Consider the following 25,946-nt stretch of genomic DNA (forward strand, 5'->3'; position numbering starts at 1 on the left):
TATCTTATGTTCATTTTTTATATTATAAATTAAAACAATAAAATACCACCAATATGAGTTCCGTCTATGTGGAGTGCCCAGTTTATTAGCTCTACATTGAGAAAGATAGCATGTGGTCCATGCATTGCAATGAAGTTTATTAAAGAATATCGTTAGGATGTTATTAAAGTAGAGTTAATAAAAATGGTTTGATATATAGGTCTTAATTATTTTTTTAAAAAGGAGAAAGTTGTGTTGGGTAGGTGGCAGATTCGCCGTCACCACTTCTTTATAGGATTATAGATAATGACTTATCTTTTACTGGATGAGAGTTAAAATATTATATATTTTTATATTTATTTTAATAATATAAATGATAAAATTGATAACTTTAAATTAAAAATCTACATATATATATATATATGAGATAATAATTTTTTATATACAAACTTTTTATATAAATATACTGTTTAAATTTTTGAAAAGCGTACATGTAAATACCGAGAAATAAAGTAGGTTAAAAGAATATAGCCAATGAAAAAAAAACATTTTGCCTTAATTTCAAAACAAATAGCTACTTATTACAAACAATAATATCAACCACCTAAATTAGAGAAGACAAAAGGCAAACTAAAATGCTAAACACCCGTCCTCCGCTCTACAGCATACACATACTGACTTACTGATAAGTATATTTTAAAATTGGATAGACTAGTAGTAAGTACTTTCTGCAGCTTTTATTTGATGCTGCTAGTTCAACTAATTTTTTAATCTATGCTTCACCGATCATCTTGTTTAAAAACTTTATACAAATATTAAAAAATACAAGTCATGGTTAAAGTACATTGAGTAATAAATTAAACTATACCAAAATAACTATAATTATACATAATTTATAAGATAGACCATTAAACATAATTTTAAAAATTAACCGCGTTAAATAAAAGAATCGGAAGAAGCAGTTTACTATTAGTGTGAGAATAATTTATTTAGCCAACAGTGTTTTGTCGATGAATGACTGTAAAATTTAAACAGTTGACAAGTGGTGGACATGCAGCCTCGGTACGAGAAATTCCCGTACTGTTGTTTTTGTGCCACTGGTCTCTGCTGGGTGGAGACTTGGGAAGAGCGGTTGGCGTCTTGGGGACATGACATGGGCACGGACAGGTTCATCGAGTCCAAGGAGAGTTTTCCAAATCGAACTTTAAAATAAAACCTTGCGTGCCATATTTTAGATCCTCCGATGCATCTCGATGATATTTCTCTATTCTTATCACTCGTATTGCTTTTTCATTACACGCTTAGTCTTTTGTGGCCGCAGAGTAGTTAGTGGTGAAGTAGGCAGTCGCCGTTTGAATCCAAAGATTTTTTTTAAAGTCATTTATCACATCAGATGTTTGGACGTTAATTAGGAATATAAAATAGAGACAGGTAACAAAAATAATTGTATAAATAAATGATATTTCATTAGACAATTTTTTAAGTCTAATTAAGCCACGATTAGCAAATGTTTATTGTAGCATCACGTTCGCTAATCATGGATTAATTAGGCCCATAGATTCGTCTCGCGAAATAGTCCCGAGTATGAGGTGAGTTTTATTAATTGTCAATATTTAATATTTCTAATTAGTGTCTAACAGTCTAAATATTTGATGTGATATGGACTAAAAAATTAGAGGTAAACAAACAAGCCCTTAGCCCTTAGTTTTGATGTATAAGGACATAGGTTGTGATAGACATAGATTCATTTATCCAAAACCAATCAAATATTTTTGAAAAAACCTAATTAATACAAAATTTAAAAATCAACAACGAAAGAACTTAAAACCAATCTTTTGATATATTTTTAATCTATACTAAATTATTTATTTATATATTAAAACCTAGGCAGCAGTATTTTCTTAGCTCGGCTTTGTTGTATGTCCCTGTCCTGCCTGACTATGGCTTACCAGGCCATTCACAATGCATACAGCTGGCGAGTAGCCCGGAGCCTCCACGTCGGAGGGAGAGAGCATGCTGAGACTACCTTTTCTCACCCTGTAGAAGGAGTCGTGCCCTCGCAAGGGCGCGCGCGACTTCGTCTCGAGAACGACGGAGACGCAGTCAGGGGCATGCGCTATGCAGCGTCATCGCCCCGGCGTATGGTCTCGGCGCCCACGCCACCTCCGTTGCCGTCCCCATGCTCCGCCTACAATACCACCGCATCCGAGCTCCGACGCCCATGCTCCGACGCCGCCGTTGTCGCTAGGGCCCACCGTGGGGAGGGAGGAGGGAGCGGCGGGGAGGAAGAGAGAGACTGGCGATGGGAGGGAGCGCCGTCGCCCCTGGCTGGCGAGAAGGGAGAGGAGGAAGTGACGGGAGGGAGCGCTGCCACCCTGGCCGGCTAGGAGAGAGAGGAAGGAGCGGCGGAGACCGGCGAGGAAGGGAGCGCTGCCGCCTGTGGCCGACGGTGAGGGGGAGAAGAGGGGAGAGATAGCGTACGTCGGAAAAGGAGCGTGGGAAAAAGTAAATGTTATGAGTCCCATTTAAACTTGATGTGGGTCCTATTTTAATTGGCTTAGACTGTGATACTAGTGATATGTAGAGTGGTTTTATCTATATGGTACCCGGAGGTGTACCATGCATTTTGAATGGCCTCAGTCGATCTGACCAGTAATTTCTTGGTTGGTCATGCCGCGGAGATTAGTCTAGTGCTACTGGAGTAGTCTACATTTTTTTCTTGTGTGTGAGAGAGGGGATCATACTTACACATAAGGATGACATGAACCAATCATACTTTCGGCCTTCCATCTAATACAAGTGTATTTCTAGTACCCTAAAGTCAAATTAGTTACAAGAAAAAATAATTTAAATCTATCTCCTTAAAAAGGATATGGTATGAAGTGAAAAGTATTTAGGGATAAAATATATAGAGATTTAGATACGAGGTGAGGGGACAACTAATAGTTCACAAATACTCTTTTTAAGAAAAAAATTGAATTTTAAAAATGCACTAATATAGAACAGAGGGAGTATGTCTAATTTGGCACCATTTGACATATGTAAGTGCAATAGCTTCGACATTGTTCAGGCACAATTAAATCCTCACAATAAAACCAACCTAACAGAGCTCAGGAAAATTACAGTGGTGATCTCATTCCAGATTTAAAATAGAGTGAGCTCAAGGCAACAATCATTTATTTTAGATAAGCTCACCAGAGCGACCTTAGGTTCTTTTCCAACCCTACTTAATCCTTAAAAAACTTTTAGTTTAAAAATCTATACAATTTCAGTTCACCCTATTTTTAAATCCCAGCTCTTAGATTTTAAATTTTGTAGACAAAGAAGTTGATCCCATTTAACACCCCTAGGGCCGTGTTTGGTATGGGGTATAAGTTAACTTATCCCTAGCACGGAAAACACAATAATAGATTAGTACATAATTAATTAATTATTAATTATTAAAAAATATAAAATAGATTAATATAATTTTTAAAACAACTTTCATATAGAATTTTTTTTAAAAAACACCGTTTAACAGTTCGGGAAACATGCACGCGAAAAACGAGAGGTTAAGACTTAATCCCTCTAAGAGCAAGTTCAATAATATAGCCAACTATTAGCTCCAATTCACTTATAGTCAATCTAATAGCTAATTCAACAATAGTTACCTATAAATCATTAGCATATGGTCCTACATGTTATACACACGCTGTGTCTTGGAGTCCGTGTGTAGCTGGCTATAAATTATTAGCACACCTCTTTTCTCTCTTTTCTCTTATCTCTTAAAAATATACTTATAGCTGACCAATAGCCTGGTATTTTACATGCTCTAACGAACGCGGTCCAGTACAACAATCAAGCATGCCCTTTATGGATGAGGTCAGGTGGATGATGGTGTCCATGGGCCCATCGGGAAGGACTGTCCCAGCTGGTTATCTGGGCCTAATCACCCAATCATCCAAAAACGGCCCAATAGGCCCATGGTCTTCTTCCTCTCGCCGACAAGACCGTGGCTCGCTCACCGCACCCACCGCCATGCCCGAGGGGACGAGTGGCAGCTGCTGACCGCCGGAGTTCGCCGGAGGCGGCCGGAAGAAGTCTCTCCGCTGCCGTTTCCCGCACGTCTTCTCTCCCCCGGTAACTCTCTCTCTCTCTCCCCGCCTTTGTTTGATCCGCCGCCGTGGCAGCGGTAGCTCCAGCCACCGCCGGAGGGGGAGGGGGGCACGCCGCAGGAGCCGGAGATAGGGGATCCCTCCGGCGAGCCCCTCCACCCCCGTAGGAGATCCCTTTCCGGCGGCCTTTGATCCGGTGAGATCGCGCCGCCGTGTATTATTTTTCCTCTTCCTCTCCGTCTTTCTGCGCGGTCCTCCACCGGCGCCACCTCCCGCGCCGGCACCACCGCGCGGCCCTCCTCCCCTGACAGCCGCGTCCACCCTCCCTGCTGTCCACCCACCGCCCTGCCCCGCCCCGTGGCTGCCGCTCGGCCACCTCGCCGCCGCCCACGCACCGTACCCTAGCCCTAGCTCTGCTGTGCACTCGCTGTCGCCAGAGAAGGCAACATTCGTTTTATTCAGCTTGGTTCACTCTGTTTATAATTTTTCTTTGTATATTGAGATCAATCTAATTCTAAGCAACTTGTGGCTGTGGGGAAGCAGGTGTAAATCTGGTTGATTGTTTGGGGTAATTGTTCGGGTGTTTTATGGAAAAATCAAACAACATATTTGCAAATATACATATTCTTAGCGATCTAAAAGCTAGGGCTGTAAAATAAACGTCGGTGAAAAAACCCCAAAGTCAATCCAAATTCAAGGTTGAAAATTCAAATTTTGGCTTATAAGCATAAGCATAAGCAACAAGATGGGGGTGATTATGTATATGATCAACCATATATCCTGTTGGGAACATGGGTTTATTTTTCCCATTCTATGGGAATTGAACGTTTTCTTGATCCGTTGAGGAATGAGGATACAGTAGGGAGTGATGAATCGGGAATAGTTACTGAGAAACTAAAAGGAATTTTAGGGATTATAATACAGTGGGCAGGTGTGAGAGCAAACAGGAATGAAATGATATGCAGTGAGATATCTTGAGGAAGAAAGGTCTAGTTTTGCGATTTTTATATTCTTTTGATCCATTTCATCTGCTGGTGATTGCCACTGCTAGCGAGCATAACATATACTCCATGGCATTTTTCCTTTTAAAATTCATCCATCCCAAACTAGGTCTTAAGTGGATTTGCTAGGTAACTTATTGTGGTCTGCTTGTTTCCTGTCTAGCTGATACCTGGTTGCCTGTCTTGTAATCATTGCAAATGGTTGCTTGCAGTTTATCTCAGCAGTGAAGTCAAATATACCTTGTGCTAAGTTCAGAGACACAACCTCAAACTGGGATTCTACGTTGATATTATTTAAGCATTGCACATCTGTTTGGTTTTGTATTCGTGTCTAAAGATTGCATTCCCTTTTATAAATTTAAAACATGAGTGGTTATTCTTTTTGTTGCATAGTGTATGCAGTATAATACTTAGGATGAGCAAACGAATTTCCACACAATCATTTTACAGGCCTATGCTAGTTTGAAATTTATTTCAATCACCAACCTTGTGTGATAGATGTATTTCATGTGTATTATCTGACCATCCATGTTGCATCCTAACACCATGTTTTCAAATATATAAATATGACTTAAACAGAGAAATTATAAGGATTATTGGGATTATTATAGAGGAAGATGGTGCAAATGGGCAAGGGCGGTGGGCATGCATGAGAGAAATAGGAGTCTGGGGAGATGCAGTGAGGTGTCTTAAGGAAGAAAGGTCCAGTTCTGCGATCTGTATACTCTTTTGATCCCCTTCACCTGCTGGTGATTGCTGACGCTAGTGCACATAACATACACATGGAATTTTCCTTTTAAAGTTCATGCATACCGAATGAATTCTTAAGGTGGATTTGTTAGATAACTTAGTGTGGTCCACCTTGTTTCCCTTCTAGCTGGTGCCTGGTCCAAACTTGCGTTGTCTTTATAATCATAGCAAACAGTTGCCAACAGTTTATCTCTGTAGTGAAGTCAAAATTACCTTGTGCTAAGTTTGGACAGATCACAGCACAAGCTCAAATGGGGATACAGGATGCTATACTGATTTTGATTGGTTATTGCTATTGCACTTGCACATCTGAGTAATTTTCTTCCGAGAGCATGCTCATTGCTTATCAAAGGGAAAATACCATACTCTGACAAATTCTTGAAAAAGATGAAGTTTAGATAGATAATTTTGCTATCAGTAGCTCTTCGTGCCTGACCCTTGTTCCTTGTTCTCATTTCCAGGTGATCCCAGAGTCTGGACTAGCATAATTTTTTTTATAATGAATTTCGACACAACCATTTTACACATATTTGCTGGTTCAAAATATAGTTATTCCACTAACCCACCTTGCGTGGTAGTCTGGTAGATGCGTTACATGTGTATTATTTGACCATCCATATTGAATCCCTAAGACCAAATTTTCACAAATATAAATTTTCCTTAAACAGCTAGCAAACTATAATGGACGGAGCATTTTTTACCTTTTGGAGACATTGGCATCATAACTGCAGTTATGCAATATGTGGGCACCTTCCTTTGTAGGCTTTGATCTATCTGATCTGCCAGAATAATGGGACAAGGACACTGTGCTACCAGAATAGGGGCAAGCTGTCCTAAAAGGCAAACTAACTTTTAAATGGGCCTTGTGGGGAACACAAGATGTATAAGAGGGACGCTGTGATATACTAAAATAAGGTTATTTCTAGGTAAGGGATTTGGGCAAATAGTTGAGTTTTAGGATAGTGATGGCCAGATGGGATGGATGGTACTGAAAGAATGGGACTATGGGAGGGTTGAGTTAATGAGTTGTACCCAGGCAGACGCTGATGCCAGAAAACCATGAATATTGAGGGTTCTTATGTTCTTATCAAATATGTCTCATTTCCTTCGTGCTTTTGTAGCCATCATGTAAAATATTCTCAGTAATTTGTTTACACAGAACTTTATGATACCTAAACAAGCTAACTGCTCTTTCTGTGCAGGCTTCTTTTGTAATCTATTGCCGTATTAGTGGGTTCCAAGGAAATGGCTGGTCAACCAAGTGGCACTGACAAAGAAGTCATCAATGAGCAAATGATTGCAAATATGTATGCCAACATGCGCTCTGAAATGAATCAACTCTACTCCAAGATCACAGAGCTGGAAATGGAAGTCAGTGAGCACTCCCTTGTGATCGGCGCAATCGAGCCACTCGATCCCTCAAGGCGCTGCTACAGAATGATTGGGGGAGTGCTGGTTGAAAGGACTATAAAGGAGGTCTTGCCTGCAGTGCAACGCAACAAAGAGGGCCTCGAGGAAGTCGTTGCTCGCATGAACGAGGCACTGGAGAAGAAGAAGAAAGAAATCACCGAGTTCGAGTTGAAATACAAGATCAGAATTCGGAAAGCAGATAGTGACACCCGGGAAGAAAGCGGCATGAAGGAAGGATCTGCGCAAGCGCAAGGTGTTCTTGTAGGCCCTGCCTCTGGGCAGTAGAGGCGATAAAAATAGACAGCTTTTTTACAAACTGAAGTTTCTCCCATTTCAATTCCGGGTTGGTAAGGCACGTGATTAATCCACGTTCTGCTCTTACCTTTGGTACATCTGGTTGAATTTCCATGTGACTGCCTGATATCCAATGGTACTGTTCATCTGACCAGTTTACCCCCTTTTTTTAGCTTTGCAGTTTTTCAGGTTTGTTCTGTCGATGGATGTATGCCAACTTGTTTGTGGATACAATTGTTCTATGCCTAATATGCAATCTCGGACTCAGTTATGGCTTATGGATTGATCACATTTTCTTTTACGACTGAGATGGTATTGAAAATCATATCCTAATATGCTAATTCAGTGTGCTTATGCTGTATCAACTATCAAGGACGCTGCAGCGACCTCTTAACCATGCTGAAGAAAACAAGAACCTCTATTAACGGAAATGGAAGAAGGGAAGCTGAAAGGGAAATGGAAGAAGAGAGAAGTATAAAAAGAAGGGGACAGAACAGAAGCAAGCAAAACGAAAGAAAGAGGAAGAAAATAAAACGGAAGCACTTGTCCGACACGCTCATGGCCAGGAAAAGATTCAGAGAATTATTGAATTTTTTTATTAAATAAACCTTTTTAGCAAGTAATTTTATTACCAAACCACTAGGCAAAATTTTTCCAAAATTGAACCTTTTGGCCACGCTTGATGGCGTGGCAAGACAACGCTGCTACGCAGCCTGGTCGGCATGGCATGGCGGCCACCGGTAATGACGTGGGAAGCCGTTTCGTCACGCCAATGTTAGTGGCGTGGCCAAAAAATTCATAGGGTGCAAATATTTTCTCTGAAGGTTTAATAATAAAATTATTTATTAAAATGTTTAAAAAATAAAAAAATTAAAAACCTATTCACATGTTAAACTGGTTAGTATGGGCAAAGGATATTCGGACTCTTAATACAAAAAAATGCTCTTAGGCTAGCCATGTGAGGATAACAGCTGCATTCTGTCGTTAGATGGAGATAAAATATCGTCTTATTTTTATGATAGCTATTTTATGGTATAAATCATTGAATTAACTATTGTAAAGTTAAAAAATCTATTTTAGAAAAATATAATATGATCAACTTTTACATATAAACTTTTTACACAAAACACACCATTTAACTATTTGAAAAGCGTATGCGTAAAAGCCAAGAAAAAGTCTACCTAAAAGAACACAAGCGTTGTATTGTACTACGGTGGTCCAGTGGTGTATTAGTGATATAATAATTTGTTTCTCGGTGGTCCTCATGAATTATTATTTTTATTGTGGAAGATAGTTAGAAAGTAAATAGGAGTAGTTTTATATATGGTCCAAATTCTATAAAAGGAAGCAAGATTTGAAGATGAGGTTGGAAAAAAAAAATCAATCGAGGACTTTTGCAAGCATTAGAATGCCTTGGCCGTGTGCCCGTGTACATCCTCATGGTCATGGGATATACAGATCGGATTGATATCCATTATCTTCAAAAACAAATATCAGAATACCCACACATTATTAGGTGCATCTACCGTTGGTGTAAGATACTACTAATTATATCAAATGACCGTAAGATACTAGAGTTATATAAAAAATCCGTGAGAGTTAGAGGTACATTGGTCAGAATGAGAGGCATTCAAGAAACAAGTGTGATGCCCTAGATCAACCGGTCACGCATTCTTGAAAAATATGGCGAGCGACAACGAATAAATCCGTGTGGAGGAGATGGTCTGTCTCCCATTTTAGCAGCAGTGCCGTTCTTTGATCTGAATACGTTGTATTTGGTGAAAAATGAGGAAGATGGGGAATTGGGAATAGAGAACTCCAGATAAGGTTTTTTTGGTTATAGAGGCAATATCTTGTTCTTTTATCGCTCAACTTGTATTCATAATTTTGAACATCATTGCAAGAAACACTTTGCTCTTGCAACAACTTTATGTATGCAATTGAATTAAATATGTGTGGTTTTTGCTAAATTAATATATGGACCTTAGCCCATATGAAGATCAATTCTTTGGAAAACCATAAAAACGCATCTTATGAGGTTGACATGTGAGAGGAGAGGGGAACATCTTTATAAGAGGAAGAGGATGATGTCCTAACTACTTAAGATATGTGTGGTGGAGAGAACAAAAGAAACACACGCATACTTGTCTCGCCTGGCCAGACGTGCATACCTCTATATATACTGACAATGGCGTAGCCAGGAATTTTTCGATGGGCAGTAGTCCTGCGACATAATTTGACAACATATAAAAAGAATTTCTAATACCACAATTCCCATATATAGGTATAAATTTAGTTAAAAACCGAGGCAATTATATAAAAATAATAAATAATAGAATGGTAAGATAAATGTTTGACTAATTTAGCTACTAAACTTAAAATGTGTAAATATTACAAGTTTACAGCATTGATTCATAAAATAGTACAAAGACGAAAGATTTGATACATAAAGTGAAGAGATGTAATATCCCCACTCCTCTTCATAAATAAGTAATAATCCAATCCTTGAATCGTAGTGTCCTATAATAATAATGATTTATTCACTTTCATTCTTGATAGAGATGCACTAAAAATTAAAATAGAGAATAATATGTGTGGACACCATGCTAAAATGAGTGACAAAAACTAGGGATTATTCTATATTTCTGTTGCAGATGGCTGTAATTAACATCAACATGAGTAGTTTCATTAGTGCTCTACGGATCTACTCACAAATTCAGAGGGGACCAGGAGGGCAGGTCGGCAGGAAAGGAGGCCGAGAGGGGCCTAGAGAGCGGCGACCAGGAGGATGCGGCTGCAACGACCCGAGGTGGTCAGGCGGCCGGGCAGTGGCGCAGCCGCAGCTGAAGCGCAGGCGAGGAGGCGGGCATCCGAGCAACCCGGCGAGGCGCTGAGGTCCAGCCGACGTTCGTTCTGTTATCTGAACATCTCAAGTAGTGGAGTGTAGGTGTTAAAAACTTAAAAATGTTGTCTCAACACCGACACAAGTAAATATCACAAGGATCGAGTGGTAAGTATAGAGGCCAAGTTGCTGCCGACACATGGATTTCAGAGAGGGGAAAAAGAATGACGCCGACGCATACTAGACATGCCAAGAACAAGATTTGCCAACTTATCCCATCAATTATTACTATCCACCTTTTTTTTAAGTATCTTAGATCAAAGATAAACTAGGGATGGACATGGTAGACCCGCGGGTAACTTAGGACTAACTCTAATTCAACAAAATGAACCAATTTCATCAGAAAATAAAATTTAATTTATTTAGTTAAACTAAAATTGACCTAAAATTAATATCCTGGGTCCACCCACGGCCATCCCTAAGCCAACTAAGGGAAGCTCATGCAGACGGGCAGGCGACGGTTGACGGGACGGTGGGAGGGTCGATGGCCGGCAGGGCGATGCAAGGGTTGACGACCAGCGGGGAGATTGGTGGCACGCGATGAGGACGGCGGCCCACTACGGTGTCACACACGCTTTGCCCTACCTTGACTTCGGCCTTGGGCTTACCGGGGGGAGGGGTAGTTGCTCTGTAGGCCAAATTCAGGGGTAGTCATGGGCCCACCCGGACTACCCCTACCTACGCCCGTGTATACCGAGCCACCGCATATATACCTAGTACAAACGTACGATCTAAACGTACGATCTAAGTATCATAATTTACATGGTTTAACATTATAATTTATTTATTGAATAAATTAAATCGCTATGTGCTTATATATTCAACCGTTTTTGTCAAAGTCAACTCGTTTGCTAGCTGATGGGTCCACTTTCATGCTCGTTGATCTGTCAATTTTGACTACGTATACAATGTAGACATGGTTACTAAGGTTTAAGCCATGGTTATTAAGATCTAAACTGAGACCAATTTCACAGATCATGGCACATCAATGAGCATCAAGGTGGTTGCCCTAGGTGAGACGTGATAATGGCTACTCAATTTTATAAAATTTAGTTCTTGAAGTTGGGCTAACTCAATTTTTTATGATTTTTCAAAATCTCGTTTAAAAAAATTTAAATTGAGCATATGCATGGCTGTTACTGTTCCAACATGCAAGCGGCAAGTTAACTGGCCGAGCTTTGCAGTTTTTGTCACCATTCACGTTATCACGTCATGTTTATTTACTGCTGCATTTATATTTACCGTCTTTCCATTAATGAGACAGCTACGCAGGCTGGCAAGATAGAAGGGGGTCTTAAACCTAATAAAATCTGCTTATACACGCGGGCAGAAACAGAAGTCCCCTAAACCTAGGCCTTGAATGATAGAGAATAAATTATTTAGATAAATTTTAGCTAAAATTTAATATATTTCTAATACAATTTTTAGCCAGGTGTGGGGCTTAAGCCCAAGCCACCCCACGCTTGGTTCCACCCCTGCTTATACATTGTTTCACTACACTACAAGTGATCATTCATAAGCTTAAAGTTACTCCTAGCCATAAGTAGGGTTGAAAACGGATTGGAATTTTTCTGAAATCCGGACCTGTTTCAGAAACAAAATTAATCGGTCGGAATTTTTTCAGAATTATTCGGAAACGGTGTCGGTATCGAAGTATTTTTTCGGAAACGAAAACGGATACGATAAGAGTACTTTCCGCAGGAACGTGGAATCGGTCAGAAATTTTCTGGAATTTTTTTCAGAATTCTGAACACACTACAAGAAACCTGGTGATCAATGACATATTTTGGGTGACGTATTTAAAAAACATCACAAATTGGTTGCCATACATGACGATTATTGTTTTTTTTATCATGAATCTGTAGTTGCGAGAACTACAACATATTAGGGAGTGTCGTTTAATGACTAAAGATTCAGCATTGTCACAGTATGATTATATATAGAACTGTCACGGAGGCCCGATGGCCCAACCAGTCAGGCAGGCCCAAGCTAGCACTGAGTGTTCCCTGTGCGTGCAGCAGTGCAGGCTGAGTGTCCCACGTGCGTGCAGCAGCGTACGACCGCGCCGAGTCTACCGATGCGGCGCCGCCGTCCAGTCCATCTCCGGAATCGCTGCCCCTTCCAGCTCGTTCCTCGCCGGTCGTCACCTTCTACCGCCCATTCCATATTTTTTTTAAAAAATCCTGATACCCATTTGGATGCGTTAATTTTTGATACCATATTTGTTCCGCTCTTCGCTCCGTTTTTATTTTCGATAGTGTCCGATTTTGTTTTCGTATCTGAGGTTTCCGATTCCAGTTTCGGTTTATGGAAATGAAAACTAGCCATAAGGCCTACTCATAAGCAATAAAAAAAATCCAGACAGACATCGAAGGGGACTGAATGATACTTCCTCGAGTCATTACTATTTGTCGTATTTATCGTTAAGACAAAGAGTTGTAGTCAAAACATAGCTAATTTACATGTCTAAATGTCATATATAAATGACCGGAGGTAGTAACAAAAAGCAAGGGACAATTGAGGAGATATACGGTTTTTTAATAGGTTAATTGAATATTTTCCATTACAAATTTATCGGTTTAGAAAAATGCCACATCAATTCCACTATTCGCAAATATACCATTACAATTAGGCGGATGGTTTCTTTTTTCTGTTTGTGCCTTACAATGTGCTACATCCGTTTCATATGTAAGATATTTAACTTTTTTGGTTGTAACGTTTGATCATTCGTCTTATTCAAAAATTTAGTACAAATATAAAAAATGACAAGTTATGGTTAAAGTTCTTTTGATAATAAAGTAAGTCACAAGCAAAATAAATGATATTTTCACAATTTTTTGAATAAAACAAATGGTCAAACATTGCAAATAAAAAAAATCAAACATCTTACGGTATGAAACGGAGGGAGTACTGTTTAGTGTTTTCACTTGTATGTTCTAGATTTTGGTGTTTCTTATGCTCTTGTTTATTACGAGGTCGTACCCCAGGCTAGTTCAGAGCCTCAAGGCAAGTCGTACTATCTTCTTTGATCATATTGTACCATATTTTAAAATTATTTTCACATTAATTGCAATTACATGCATGATGGGTTAATCATATTCTTATGCTATTAAGCCCTATTGTTGTATTCCATTTACCTTGTCACTTTGGGTCAAATATATGCTGAATAATATTGCGCTTAGGCCATGCTTAATCATTTAATTTGGTAGGAACACTATTCTACTTATTCAACCTGTTGAGCCGTGAACTCCTAATGAAAATAGTTGATGGCTTAATGGTGTTTTAGTAAATCAACTAAAATATGGCATAATGGTGGACCGTTGATGTATGATTTTGCAAGTTGTGCCATGGTAATTAAGGATCGGATCATAGGAAATTCTTGTGAGAATAACTGCACTTACCGCAAGCTAGCGTGGCAACGACTAGACACTGAAGTGAGGGTAGGCAGGATGAAGTTGAGTTGGCCTGAGGAAGGGTTGATCCGCTGCCAGATCTACCGAGACGTAAGAGGGGTAGCTTGCCTAACCAGGATTAGCCTATGTAGCAAGTACAATCTCAGCGTAGTGTGAATGGTTAGGAGTGGGTTAGGCAGATGATTTTGTCATAGCCTCTCATCAAGATGTCGTGGTGACATACTAGCATGTGGATATATAGGTTAGGTTGTACACCTCTGGTTAGAGTAAAATTATTTAAATAGTCATGCCCACAATTATGGACGACCAACTAAGCTTCCTTGGATTAATCTCTCTTTTATAATAAATAAATAAGGTTCAAAATTTAATAGTATAGATGGGTGAAGTTAGTACTGTGTGGTTTAGCACGTCATTGGTGGATGGTTGGGTCTGGTGCAGTATGATGTAACGTTGACTAGTGATTGGTTTAATTTTAATTAATAATTACAAATGTTTTGCCTTTGCTAAATAAAATATTTTGAAAATGTTGTTTCATGCAAAATATTCCTAAGTCATTTCATTGTACTCCCTATACATTTATATTGCATTTGTTGGTGTGACTTGTTGAGTACGATGAGGGTACTCAACCTTGTTGAGTAAGCTGGCTACGAGTCGAAGGATGTCCTTTCAAAAGGTTAAGGTCCTTAATTCGCTCTAGGATGCATGTTGGTCACTGAATTAGTTTCGTTTAGTTCCGTTGCATTCGTAAGTCTCGCCCACCCTTGTGCCCCCTTGGCTTCGCCACTGGCAAACCATAGGTTATTTTTCATGTATATTGAATGCAAGTGATAACTATTTATAGAAACATCAGGATGGATAATTAGCATGTTTATATTATCTCTATAACTCACAACTGAACCGGATAAGTCATGTGTAGCCTATTCAAACTCCAGCGAACAAAATATTCCCAAGAGTTCAAACGACCTCTAGATAACTTTGGTTATTTGCAGCAAAACAAAAATACACAAGAAAGCTAGATGTGTGCAAGTATGAGGAATTTTGGCAGACCATTTACATGCTTGTCTTGTGTGTGTATCCTTTGGCCTTAGGCCAAGCCAAGGCTAGGGCCGGGGCTAGACCAGACAAGGAAGCGCACATGTTTCTCTAGTTCTGTCACACACCAAGGCTGATGTAGCTATGATTGCATCATCTCTTGTAGGTTCTACTCTCCTAGAATAAAATGTGATTAAGGCTTATATGGATGGCTCCCATGAGATGTGTATTTCATATTTTCTTAGTAATTATTTCTCCTATAGGCTTTGACCCATTGCCAAATGTTACATTGCTCATTTGAACAACCCCTTTTCTAATTTACTTAAATGCAGAGATTCATGTTCAGTCCATTCGAGATCTGACCTAACAAGATAGCTGACCAGTACCTTTTATAGTACTTTAAACACACCCCCATCAAACTCTCCCACTGCCAAATAATTCATCCTAAGTGTATAAAATGGTAACAAGAATGATTGGATGAGGACATGGCTGTAAATCGAGGAGTTGTGCAAGCATAAGAGTGCCACGAGTGTGAGAGGTATTCAAGTGAGAATGAGAGGCATTCAGAGAGCAATCCATAGGAATTTGTTGATGCCCTGAGCAATAGAGCGGAAATGTTCAATGTGAATAGTTTGTGAGAATTGAAGAGCCATGTGAATGAACATATAGAAACAGCCCATGCATTTTTCTGCTACTGACAAAGCAACGAGAAGTCATGAGAATTACGAGGAGCAGAGAGGATTTAGATCGAGGGTAGTGGCAAAACTCAATCAAGTTGAGTAGTTAGAGGTGGTTTGGCTAAAACAATTACTAAACTACCCATGTTTACGCTATTCTTTTCTACTATGTTACACCTCAAAGAATAAATGATGGATGTGTATAAGGTTGAGAGATACATGTATACCTTCCAAGCATTGTAATATTTCTCATATGAAATGTATCTATTAATCCATGAATAAAACTAGATAAGATCAAATCATCTTACAATATGAATCGGAGAAAGCCGTTATACATATTTCTTTAATTTTTTTCAAGTAGAGGTCAGACACATCCACACATGCACTCTACAATCACGGCGACACACATGCAACTAATTAACTAATTTCTGGCGCATGGTCAAGCACAAAATTGACCTCCCAAAAATAGTCAAACCATTTGGTGTCAGTTACCTATTTTTTCCGTTTTGATATTTCGTAAGATTATGCCATTTTTTTCTCAAAATAACGGAATTTTCACAAGCATCGCCGGACGTAGGAATAGTTTTGAGCACTTTTTTCCTGATGTGCATAAATGGTAAGATTCATAAGTCCATGCAACTGGGACCTAACAAGACAGAGAATTAACTAAACCATAAATTCACACTGAAAACACACACCTATCAAACTTTCCACATCCCGATAATTATTCATGGTCAATAAAAGGGAAGCAAGAAAGGTCAGACCATGAGGATGGAGCAAGATTCATCATGGTGTTGTGCAAGCACCAGAGTGTTGTAATTATCTTTGGAAAAATTAATCAGAGTGCCATGAGAATGAGTGTCATTCAGGAAACAACTGAGAAGCACCAAATCCATCACTGATCAATTATGATTCCAAGTTGAAGAAGGCATAGCTAACAGTTCAGTTGGAGAGAAAGTTGTAGTATTGGTTGCTTTCAACTGCGAACGTTGTAGATGTATGAGACTAATGGGGACAGGGTACATGAGTTGTGGTCGTATGACTTCCCCTTATGTCCTTTTGTCGCACATTTTAGTCTCAGAAGTTTCAACATGACAAACTTCGTAAGAAGCACGTCATTTTTGCAACGACTTTTTGTGTGTAACTGAATTAACTATATGGAACTTTCATAAGAGCATGACTTAGTTGCTATTCAAGCATTTTGAGAAGATGGATCCCCTTGTGATACTCACTCACTGAGCTATATGTGGTGTTGTAAACTTCCAAGCTACTCCTTCCATCCAAAAATATGATGACCATAGAGTTTAAATTTTGTCCAACAATATAAAGACATCTCCATCTACCTACTCATTTCACCCAATCACAACCATTCATGTGTCATTAAAATTTCTCACCATTTCCATTTCTACATCAATTACAACCCTCTAGTATCTCAACCTTAACCTTTCAAAGAAACCCCCAAACGTCCTTATGTTGTTGGACGGAGGGAGTACTAATTAACCAATTCTGTTCGTGTGGTCATGCACAGACATTTGAGCTCCCCCAAAAAAGTCAAACCATTTCATGAAAGTGACCTAAATTTTCCATTTTGATGTTTCTGAAGGTTTTGCCACATTTTACCAAAATAACAACATTTTCACATTACTAACTTCAACACTGGTTTCATGATGTACATAAATGCAAATATCTAGTCCATTCAACATAAGAACTACAAACATAACTGAACAATAACTTCATACAACTATAAAGACACACCAGTCAAATTCTCCACCGCCAGACAATCCATTCTTGTCTATAAAATGGAAACAAGTAAGATTGAACATGAGAGAATAGGATTAATCAAAGAGTTGTGCACATCAAAAATCAAACTTCAGATTGCCATCAGAGAGGTGTTCAGGTGAGAATGAGATGCATTCAGGAAATAAGTGAGAGGCACTTGATGGGTCACCCGTGAAAGGACTTTGACCCTAGATGTGTTGTCTCGTGACGAGCATTTACCAAGTACTATTAAGCAAAATAAACAACACATCCTACCTCCCACAGTCACACTGTAGTCACACTTGGCAACAGTGAGTTTTTTGGACCTGCACACGCTATACAAGATGGTTTTGGTACAAACTGAGACCGATGGGAATAAGACAGTAAATATGATTTTGTAATTGTACATTAGTTTTGATAGACAGTTCTGTGGGCTTTTCATGTACAGAAAATAAATGGCGAACCTAACTGTGTTTGGATTAAGGCTTAACTGACGAAATAAATTAAGATAGCGTGCGCTTGGAGCAAGTCAACTTAAACAGTAATATGGAGTAAATGATTGCAGTGGCAAGTGATTACATGGTATCGATATAATTGTTTTGTTTCGTTTATTATTCCGAAATAAGACTCACGCATGCACACACTACGCCGTCGTCCAGCACGTCTAGAAAAGATCAAGGCATGGGCTCACTTTTATGTGTTTTTCCTGATAGTTAAAGCTGAATAAAAGTAACAAACAATGTTTTATCTTTGATCAGGTTTTATCTCCTTGAATTCATTCGTTTTTCTCTTAAGCTTTGTTCAAAATGATATATCTGAGCTTTTTCTTTATCCTGTGACTTTGATTTTCAATTTTGCTGAATTTTGGTTGTAGCTATAAACGGAGGATAGTTTTTATCCTCGCAAATATTCAGGCCAACGAATTAATTTGTTGATTAATTGTATATCTTTTAGCTTAGAGGTAAGAGTCTTTTTTTCTTTTTCTTTTGAGGTTGTATGCTATATCAGCCACGTACTGCTGCTGTTAGTTGCATTGAGGTTTTGCACCACATCCATCAGATAATTAACACGTAGAGAGAGATACAATCCACAAGAGCTGATGATGATTCATTCTCGACTAATTACACAGCTGATCATATGAGATCTGTATCTTGGAGAGCTGTTGTCCATGTCATGCATCTTGGCGAGGGCATGAACCTCTCTGAAGACACAGTACCTAATGGGTGATTGTTTGAGCTTTTTTACAAAAGCTAAACGGTATATTTATAAATAAAACTTTTATACCTGAATTCTTAGTGATCTAAAAACAATACTAAAAATAAACTTTGATGAAAACATCAAAATAACTCTAAATTTAAGGTTCAAAATTTAAATTTTGGTAAGCATAAGTTGTTGTTTAGTGTCCTGCAACTAGGACCATCTTCAGAAGCTGCAGGCTGTTTTCCTACCAGCAACCTTATCTTTTCGCTTTTTGTTGTTTATGATTATAAATCAAAATTTAAATTTTTAACTTTAAATTTAGAGTAGATTTTGAGGTTTTCTCACCATAGCTTATTTTTTAGCTTTGGCTTTTAGATCACTAAAAACATTATATAAAAATATTACTTATAAATTATTTCCATTTGCAAATATAATGTTTGGTTTTTTTTTTTTTCTGAATAAGAACGATCACCCCCAAAGGTCTTCAAGCTCCAACATACTTTACCAGTAAGCGTCCTATGTTTGCAAGTATGGCCTACTACGATAAAGGCTTTGTTCTTTTACCCAAATTATTCCTTTGTTTTGCACCGAAGTTTTCCAAATTATTTAATGATATATTTTCTTGCAAAAAGTTTCTATATAAAAGTTAATCATCTTATATTTCTAAGATTGATTTTTAATTAATATTGTAGTAGTTAATTTTATTATTGATATCATAAAATAACTATCACGAAATTCAGATAATCTTTCATCATCATCTAACAAAAGAACGCAGCCCTAAACCCTAGCAAAATATGAGCATGCCTTCTTATGTTTACGACTTGAATATGGATAGGCGTGTTCCACACCAAGGATAGTATCCACTACATACATTGTGAATTTGCAATTATGATTGATGGAAGTGAAACTCGATAAGAAATGAACCTGTGAAGACAGAAGATGGAGAAGTGCATTCACATTTCCAAAATTTCCAGTGAAGGCCAGATGGTTTTTTTCTTTTAAGATGATGTGCATGCACAAATCCTGAACCAATCGTCTCCTGTGTATGCTCATCAGTGTCATCTGTGGAACCAAAAAAAGGGAAAAAAAAACTACTCATTGGAGCACCCGTTTCCCTGATGTGTGCAAATGCAAATATATACACTGGGATCCATTCAGCATGGGACCCAAGTACATAACAAGATACAGAACAATAACTTCACGCTGAAAACAATTCACCCTGGTCTATAAAATGGAAGCAAGAGCGACCACACGACCAGGATGAAAACATGATCAATCAAGCAGTTGATCGAGCTAGCATCAGAGTATCCACAAGTTAAATTGCTACATGCATCTATATTTGTTTCAAGAGGCCAGAATCATATGTGTACTAAACCGACCGAGAACACGGTGAGAATGCGAGGTAAGTGTTTGAGAATGGGAGGTATTCAGGAAACAAGATACAAGTTCTTGACAGCTGGTTGATGGACGAAACTGAGGGTGTGCAAGAGCACCTGACCGGTCTTAAAACATTTTTAGAGAGCTCCATAGCGAGAAGAGTCCTCACTGTTTACATTTACATTTGTCTTGTAGATGTTGTATTTGGTGAACAAGTCTACTGATGGGTACGAGAAAAGCACGATAATATTGTTGTTTGCCTACTACTTGGTGCTAGATCTTGTTTTTTCTTTTTGGCATGGAGCAAATTAGGTGATTAGTTTGAAAAACGCCACAAGTTTGCTAGAAACCATTTATCTTATTAACATATTTTATTTGTAGATTTGGTTTAACCGTTTGAGTTTTCACCCTTCACCAACAGTACATCTCGGCAGGCTCGGCTTCTACCAAGCGTTCTGACAAATATATTTACTTGTCATGCTCGCTCACTCCGTCCGATTTTATATGAGAACGTAGACATGCAAAAAGAAAAAAATAAAAAACAACGTGTGGAATTTAGAAGAATGAGCATGCTCACCTTTTTGATCAAGAGCATTTTTACAGTCTTTAATAGGTACAAAAAGATATCAAATTATTAGACCAATAAATACTAAATTTTATATTAAAAATTTTGATAAGTACTGTAAAATTATTTTTGATCAAACAGGACACTGACACATAGGTCTATTGCTTACTTCCAACAAAATTTCTCCCTCCAGTCAAAATTTTATGACGTTTTACTTTTTTTTTTTTTGGAATCAAACATTTTAAACTGAAATAAAATGTGAGTACTTTGTTGAATCGAACCCAGCTGTTCCAACTTCCACGCGACTAAAGTAACCAATTTCCCGCGCGCACACAGTTGAGCTCCCAACCGCAGCCTCCCCTGTTTCCCGCCAAATTTGGCACGCCGGCCGCTGCCCTCTCTTCCTCTTCCTCTTCCCCTCCCCTCTCCATTTTTAGCTTCCACCTCTCTTCCCCGATCGTCTCCGCACCACCCATCCTTCCTCCTCCGCCCGCCACCACCGCCGCCGGCGGAACGGTGCGCGTTCCGCCGCAGTGCCATGCCCTGGCCGCCGCAGGAGCAGAGGAGGAGGAGAACGGCGAGCGGTTCTGTGAAGGTGCGTAGGCAATCCTGACCGGCGAGCGGAACGAGGCGTCGCCGTCGCGGCATCGCCCTGATGGGCAACGTCTGCGTCGGCCGCAGCTTCTCCAAGAACGGGCTCCTCGGGAGCATCTGGCGGTCGCGCTCCGCCGCGGCGTCCACCCCGTCGCAGCCCGCCACCACCTCGCGCTCTATCCCCGTCGTGCTCCCCTCCTCTCCTTCTCTGCCGGAGGCCAGGCCGCCGCCGCAGCAGCAGCCCACCGAGACCGCGCCTCCGGTGCCGATCGTTATCTCCGAGCCGGCGACGGCGGGGCAGCCTCCGCCGCCTCAACCGCAGCCCCCGCAGCAAGAGCCCACCAGCCTACCGACCCCGCCGCCGTCGAACACCCAGCCGCCGGTGCAGCAGCGGCAGCAGTCGCGCGCCAAGAAGCCGGCGCACATCAAGCGCATCTCCAGCGCCGGCCTGCAGGTGGAGTCGGTGCTCCGGCGAAAGACGGAGAATCTCAAGGACAAGTACAGCCTCGGCCGGAAGCTCGGGCAGGGCCAGTTCGGGACGACGTACCTCTGCGTCGACAAGGCGTCGGGGAGGGAGTACGCGTGCAAGTCGATCGCGAAGCGGAAGCTCCTCACCGACGAGGACGTCGAGGACGTCCGCCGCGAGATCCAGATCATGCACCACCTCGCCGGCCACCCGAGCATCATCTCCATCCGGGGCGCGTACGAGGACGCCGTGGCGGTGCACGTCGTCATGGAGCTCTGCGCCGGCGGCGAGCTGTTCGACCGGATCGTCCGGAAGGGGCACTACACGGAGCGGCAGGCCGCCGAGCTGGCGCGCGTCATCGTCGGCGTCGTCGAGTCGTGCCACTCCCTCGGCGTCATGCACCGCGACCTCAAGCCCGAGAACTTCCTCTTCGTCGGCAACGAGGAGGACGCGCCGCTCAAGACCATCGACTTCGGCCTCTCCATGTTCTTCCGCCCAGGTAAATAAAACCAGCCAATCGACCACCGCCTCCGTCGCCGTCGACGCCGTCGGTCGCTCGTCGCCAAGAACTGCAGCGTGCTGCTGGTTAATTTTCAGGCGAGGTGTTCGCCGACGTGGTGGGGAGCCCGTACTACGTGGCGCCGGAGGTGCTGAGGAAGAACTACGGGCAGGAGGCCGACGTGTGGAGCGCCGGCGTCATCATCTACATCCTCCTCTGCGGCGTGCCGCCGTTCTGGGCAGGTAGGCAGCCGCAGTGCGCGCCATGGGCGCACCTCCTGTCACCCACAAGATTTCCACTGCGAAATGCTGAATAAATTTCTCGTTCCTGCCGCCGCCGCCATCGTCGTCGTCTTCCTCGCAGAGACGGAGCAGGGGATATTCGAGCAGGTGCTGCACGGTACGCTGGACTTCGAGTCGGATCCATGGCCGAGCGTGTCGGAGGGTGCCAAGGACCTGCTCCGCAAGGTGCTCGTCCGGGACCCCAAGAAGCGGCTCACGGCGCACGAAGTCCAATGTGAGCCCCTCTTCTTCTTCCTCCTCGACTGCACCGGCCACTCCCAGCGACCCTCTCCAAGGCTGTAACATCCATCACTCCTTTTCTCTCTCTCCCCCAGGCCATCCATGGCTGCAGATGAGCGGGTCGGCGCCGGACAAGCCGCTGGACTCGGCGGTGCTGTCGCGTCTCCGGCAGTTCTCGGCGATGAACAAGCTCAAGAAGATGGCACTGAGAGTGAGCATTTTCCTTCCATCTCTCGCCATTTCCCGAGTTCAGATAGATTTGTGCTTCGCGTGACATCGCAAGATCGTGCAGGTGATCGCGGAGAACTTGTCGGAGGAGGAGATCGCCGGGCTGAAGGAGATGTTCAAGATGATGGACACGGACAACAGCGGGCAGATCAACTACGAGGAGCTCAAGGCCGGGCTGGAGAGGGTGGGCGCCAACATGAAGGAGTCTGAAATATATCAGCTCATGCAGGCTGTAAGTTGCTTTTCCTGACCAATCTGCCGATCATATTCGTTTCAAGATTTTGATCAGTAAAAAATACTATCTCCGTCCTAAATGTTTGACGCCGTTGACTTTTTTATACACGTTTGACTATTTGTCTTATTCAAAAAATTTACATAATTATTAATTTTTTTATCATTTCATTTATTGTTAAGTATACTTTTATGCATATATATAGCTTTGCATATTTTATAAATTTTTTTTAATAAGACGAATGGTCAAACGTATATAAAAAAGTCAAGGGTGTCAAACATTTAGGGACGGATGGAGTATTTGTTTGCAGATTAATAGGTTTAATTTAACTTTCAGATACGAGTTTTTTTTATCATACTTGACAAGTGCACTGAGGTATCAAGAATTTTAGTGTAAAATTCTGGTACTCGTGGTACAAAGCACTAAACTTTTGTAGTGAAAATTTTGGTATATTGAGATATTTTTTCAAGAATGATAAAAAACTTCTTCAGATAATGTTTCACATAGAGTAGTTACATTTAAACACTAGATTGGAATGCCACAGAAGTAAAATATTTCAGAATCGAATTCTTCAGATCTTCAGATTGTTTTTATGGATCTTCAGAAATAATGTGGTATGAAGCATGCAGTGAGCCATAGACTAGATTGTTTTGGATACTAAAATAAGTTGCAGAGAACATATTGTCTCTTGTAGCATGACATAATCAGAGAACAAAGGGTCAAATAAAGTGCTATATCCACATTGTGTAGTCACCTGTTGTTTATTTATTTATTTTACATAATGGTAAACTGTAAAGATTTTTGCAAATATCCACATTGAATCATCTATCTGAATATGTGCAAATATTTGTGGCAACTGTCAAGTGAATAACAAAAAGGTTTGGTGATGCTCATGCTCATGCTGCAGGCTGATATTGACAACAGTGGCACCATAGACTATGGGGAGTTCATAGCTGCCACTCTGCACCTCAACAAGGTTGAGAGGGAAGATCATCTGTATGCTGCTTTCCAATACTTTGACAAAGATGGCAGTGGGTACATCACATCTGATGAGCTCCAGCAAGCCTGCGACGAGTTTGGCATCGAGGACGTTCGACTCGAAGACATGATAGGCGAAGTAGATCAGGACAACGTAAGATCGTCAGAAAGGATCGATTCTACATCCTCATCTTTTCGTTTCTGCTTATGCTTATAAACCAAAATTTAAATTTTTAATTTTAAATTTGGAGTTGACTTTTAGATCGTTAAGAACATGTATATAAAATTTTCTTCACAAATTATTTTTTATTTTTAAATATGTCATTTTGCTTTTGCTCCAATAAGCGAAAAGCTGATCGCATTCCAAATCTAATTCATCTTTTGCTAATATATTTTTTTTTCATGCAGGATGGGCGCATAGATTACAACGAGTTTGTGGCGATGATGCAGAAATCGACAGCAGGGTTTGGGAAGAAAGGCCATCAGTATAATCTTAGCAGTGGTTTTAGGGATGCCTTGAAGTCACATAGCTGACAATGTTGTTAGTGTTGTATTGTACACTGGTATACCCATCTTAACTATGAGAAATGTTGTTGTGCATACGTGTTGTGACTGTAAAGGAAACTTTGTGTTCTGATTAATTTATAGGAGCTTTGTTAACAACAGATTTCAAGCTTATCTTATTGATTCGTGTTTAAAACTCATGTTCTGCCCAACTGTTATAATGGTAACAAGAGGCAATACAAAAATATGCACACAACATAACAAAAAAAAACAAATGCAAAGCAGAGTTGAGGTGAATGAGCAAATAAGTCAGAGGGTAAACGGAATCTATCTTCAATTAATGTTTAAACTACAAGTTTGAAGTTTACGGTTTTTGAGAGAGAAACTATATAAGTTGCTGCACTGGATGCACCGTTTCCTTATTCACTTTAGAGTTCGTCACTTTGCCCTCTATGATGTTGCACTTTACGAGGTCAGATTTTGGTTCAATTATTAAATAATTTTAACAATCAGCATCAACTCGGTAGGTACTATCTTCGTTTCATAACGTATGCTTAATCTTTTTAGTTGCAATGTTTGACCATTCGTCTTATTTAAAAATACAGCATAATATAAAAAATGATAAGTCGTACTTAAAGTTATTTTGATAATAAAGTAAGTAGCAAAATAAATAACATTTTCATAATTTTCTAAATAAAATAAATGGTCAAATATTATAAGTAAAAAAGTCAAACATTTTATATTATGAAGCGGAGGGAGTAGCATTTAAGATTATTGAGCCGTTAATTCATGAAGATATTGTAATTGAGATTCCGAATCGAGCACAACTCTGTGTGTGTTCTCTAAGATAAATTGGCACGTCATCGTCCATGCTCATACAGCACATTGGTACATATACTACACGATCCACTGTATGTATTCAGACAGCAATATGTACTGAAGTATAATAAATGAGTCTCTTGCACTACTTAGGATCTTTCATCTTATCTCATCTTTGTGGTTACCATCGATAATGTTAATTTCTGGTACAAGTTTTTATACTTCTTTAGTTTCTGTTTTATGTGTTAACAAAAAAAAAGTTTCTGTTTCATGTGTCGTGGAAAACAAAGCTGCAATGACATGTCCTTGTTATTTCCTTCATTGTGACACATCGTTGTTTGTCCGGCTGTTTAATGATGCACATTTCATCTGTCAAAAATATTTTAGCTCATCTGTCCTTACTTTTAAGCAGTGTGATGCAGAGAGTTTAAATAAACTATGGACACTTTACAGTTAAAAAAGACACAGAATGTCACTCTTACTCGTTATCACAATTGAAACTAGGAAGGCCAGACAAGGGGGAAAAAAGCAATGAAGCTAGGGGGGTGGAGATGCTTTTCACCCGAAGGGATATTCCCACTTTTGCATGTCATCCAAATATAGTGAAATTTTTGATAAGATTGATTAATATATGATATATCACTCTAAAAAAT

At 40.2% G+C, this 25,946-nt stretch overlaps 2 protein-coding genes across 2 annotated transcripts; both read left to right on the forward strand.

The window, feature by feature from the left end:
• The first annotated feature begins 3,971 nt into the window (after positions 1–3,971).
• Positions 3,972–7,804, forward strand: LOC102720383 (probable prefoldin subunit 2). The gene is made up of 2 exons (XM_006663962.2): positions 3,972–4,098; positions 7,027–7,804. The coding sequence occupies exon 2, from the start codon at positions 7,070–7,072 to the stop codon at positions 7,517–7,519; it is 450 nt and encodes a 149-aa protein (XP_006664025.1). The 5' UTR covers positions 3,972–4,098; positions 7,027–7,069; the 3' UTR covers positions 7,520–7,804.
• Positions 7,805–20,916: 13,112 nt separating this feature from the next.
• Positions 20,917–24,655, forward strand: LOC102720659 (calcium-dependent protein kinase 27). The gene is made up of 7 exons (XM_006663963.3): positions 20,917–22,011; positions 22,110–22,253; positions 22,375–22,527; positions 22,628–22,743; positions 22,825–22,992; positions 23,900–24,124; positions 24,379–24,655. Exons 1-7 carry the CDS (start codon positions 21,108–21,110, stop codon positions 24,502–24,504), a joined length of 1,836 nt encoding a protein of 611 aa, XP_006664026.2. The 5' UTR covers positions 20,917–21,107; the 3' UTR covers positions 24,505–24,655.
• The last annotated feature ends 1,291 nt before the right edge of the window (positions 24,656–25,946 follow it).

Source organism: Oryza brachyantha, chromosome 12 (assembly GCF_000231095.2).
Source record: "Oryza brachyantha chromosome 12, ObraRS2, whole genome shotgun sequence".
Classification (NCBI taxonomy): domain Eukaryota; kingdom Viridiplantae; phylum Streptophyta; class Magnoliopsida; order Poales; family Poaceae; genus Oryza; species Oryza brachyantha.

Coding starts and splice junctions, on each gene's coding strand:
- LOC102720659 (XM_006663963.3), top strand. CDS start 21,108: ATGGGCAACGTCTGCGTCGGCCGCAGCTTCTCCAAGAACGGGCTCCTC. Junction 22,254..22,374: donor CGTGCCGCCGTTCTGGGCAG/GTAGGCAGCCGC, acceptor TCTTCCTCGCAG/AGACGGAGCAGGGGATATTC. Junction 22,744..22,824: donor TCAAGAAGATGGCACTGAGA/GTGAGCATTTTC, acceptor AAGATCGTGCAG/GTGATCGCGGAGAACTTGTC.
- LOC102720383 (XM_006663962.2), top strand. CDS start 7,070: ATGGCTGGTCAACCAAGTGGCACTGACAAAGAAGTCATCAATGAGCAA.